General features: G+C 35.9%; 1 protein-coding gene across 1 annotated transcript in view; it reads left to right on the plus strand.

Moving 5' to 3' along the window:
- LOC104980959 (THO complex subunit 2-like) overlaps window positions 1-1,354 on the plus strand; it is a gene marked incomplete at both ends in the record, with an annotated part of 113,276 nt that overhangs the window by 81,812 nt on the left and 30,110 nt on the right. Inside the window, 3 exon segments of the mRNA XM_010829845.1 lie at window positions 8-139; window positions 229-413; window positions 922-1,100. Coding sequence (XP_010828147.1) covers window positions 8-139; window positions 229-413; window positions 922-1,100 — 496 coding nt within the window.

Here is a 1,354-nt window from a genome sequence, read left to right on the forward strand (position 1 = left end):
CCCTTAGGAATGTGGAAATTATCCAGGATTCCTTACTATATTACGAGCAACTGGATTTGATGGTGGAAATAAAGCTGATCAATTAGACTATGAAAATTTTCGACATGTTGTACACAAATGGCATTACAAACTAACCAAGGTAAGAAAAAATGTGTACTTCTCAAAGGTGTTTTTTCCTCCTTCATCCTGACGCTTTTATAACAACAGATCTTAAAATGTTTGTTGTAGGCCTCGGTACATTGCCTTGAAACAGGCGAATATACTCACATCAGGAATATCTTGATTGTGCTAACAAAAATACTTCCTTGGTACCCAAAAGTTTTGAATCTGGGTCAGGCATTGGAAAGAAGAGTGCATAAAATCTGCCAAGAGGAAAAAGAGAAGAGGCCAGATCTATATGCATTGGCTATGGGGTAACAGAATTATACTTTAATGTGATTTATGAGACTAGATTACAGAAGGATTCTGAAGACTCTAAAATGTTTTACAGTGTTGAAGTTTATCTTCTGCCTTACTTCAGGAGATTATGGGAGATTATGCGATCATGTTCCCACAGGCTGGTGAGAGTTGTCACTTCTGATTACTAGCTTCCGGTCTGTACTGGATGATAGTTTCAAAAGTCATACATAACATATTTTGGCTTGAAGGAAATGCAGTTTTATCATTAGTTGAATTATCAGATCTTCAGTCGTGGAAAAAAGGCATTTTAGTTGAAGGATTAGTTTACATTGAGGTTTTTATTTTTAAGAAAGCATCTAGGCTCTCCATAAAGACCTTTAGGAACTTACTGAAAGTTAATATTATTTTATTCTTTGGAACCAAGTATCAGAGTGAATAACTTGCTAATTTTATTCTTTTAAACCCCATGTTTGTGCCTTTTGATTTGTATTTGTATATTTAAACACTTTGTGCGACTTTCAGCTACTCTGGGCAGTTGAAAAGTAGAAAGTCATACATGATACCTGAAAATGAGTTTCATCACAAAGACCCCCCTCCGAGGAATGCAGTTGCCAGTGTACAAAATGGGCCTGGTGGTGGGCCTTCTTCATCGTCGATCGGAAGTGTATCTAAGTCAGACGAAAGCAGTACCGAGGACACTGGTATGCTTATTATTTGTATGAATTTATAAGTAATACATTTTGCTCCAGGAAACTGATATGTTTTGTATCCCATGACAAGTAAAATGCTGGCTTAGTGTTACTTTTTTGTTTCCTGAGTAGGAGTATGTTACTGCCAAGAAGTGATCATTCCTTTGTTTCTTTCTATCTAGTCTTTAATCATTTTGCTGTGAAATTGTAACTTATTTACATCTTGGGGCTTGTCAAATAAAGCTTTACCTTTATTTCAGATAAAT

This window comes from Bison bison, unplaced genomic scaffold, assembly GCF_000754665.1.
Source record: "Bison bison bison isolate TAMUID 2011002044 unplaced genomic scaffold, Bison_UMD1.0 scf7180017864508, whole genome shotgun sequence".
NCBI lineage: Eukaryota > Metazoa > Chordata > Mammalia > Artiodactyla > Bovidae > Bison > Bison bison.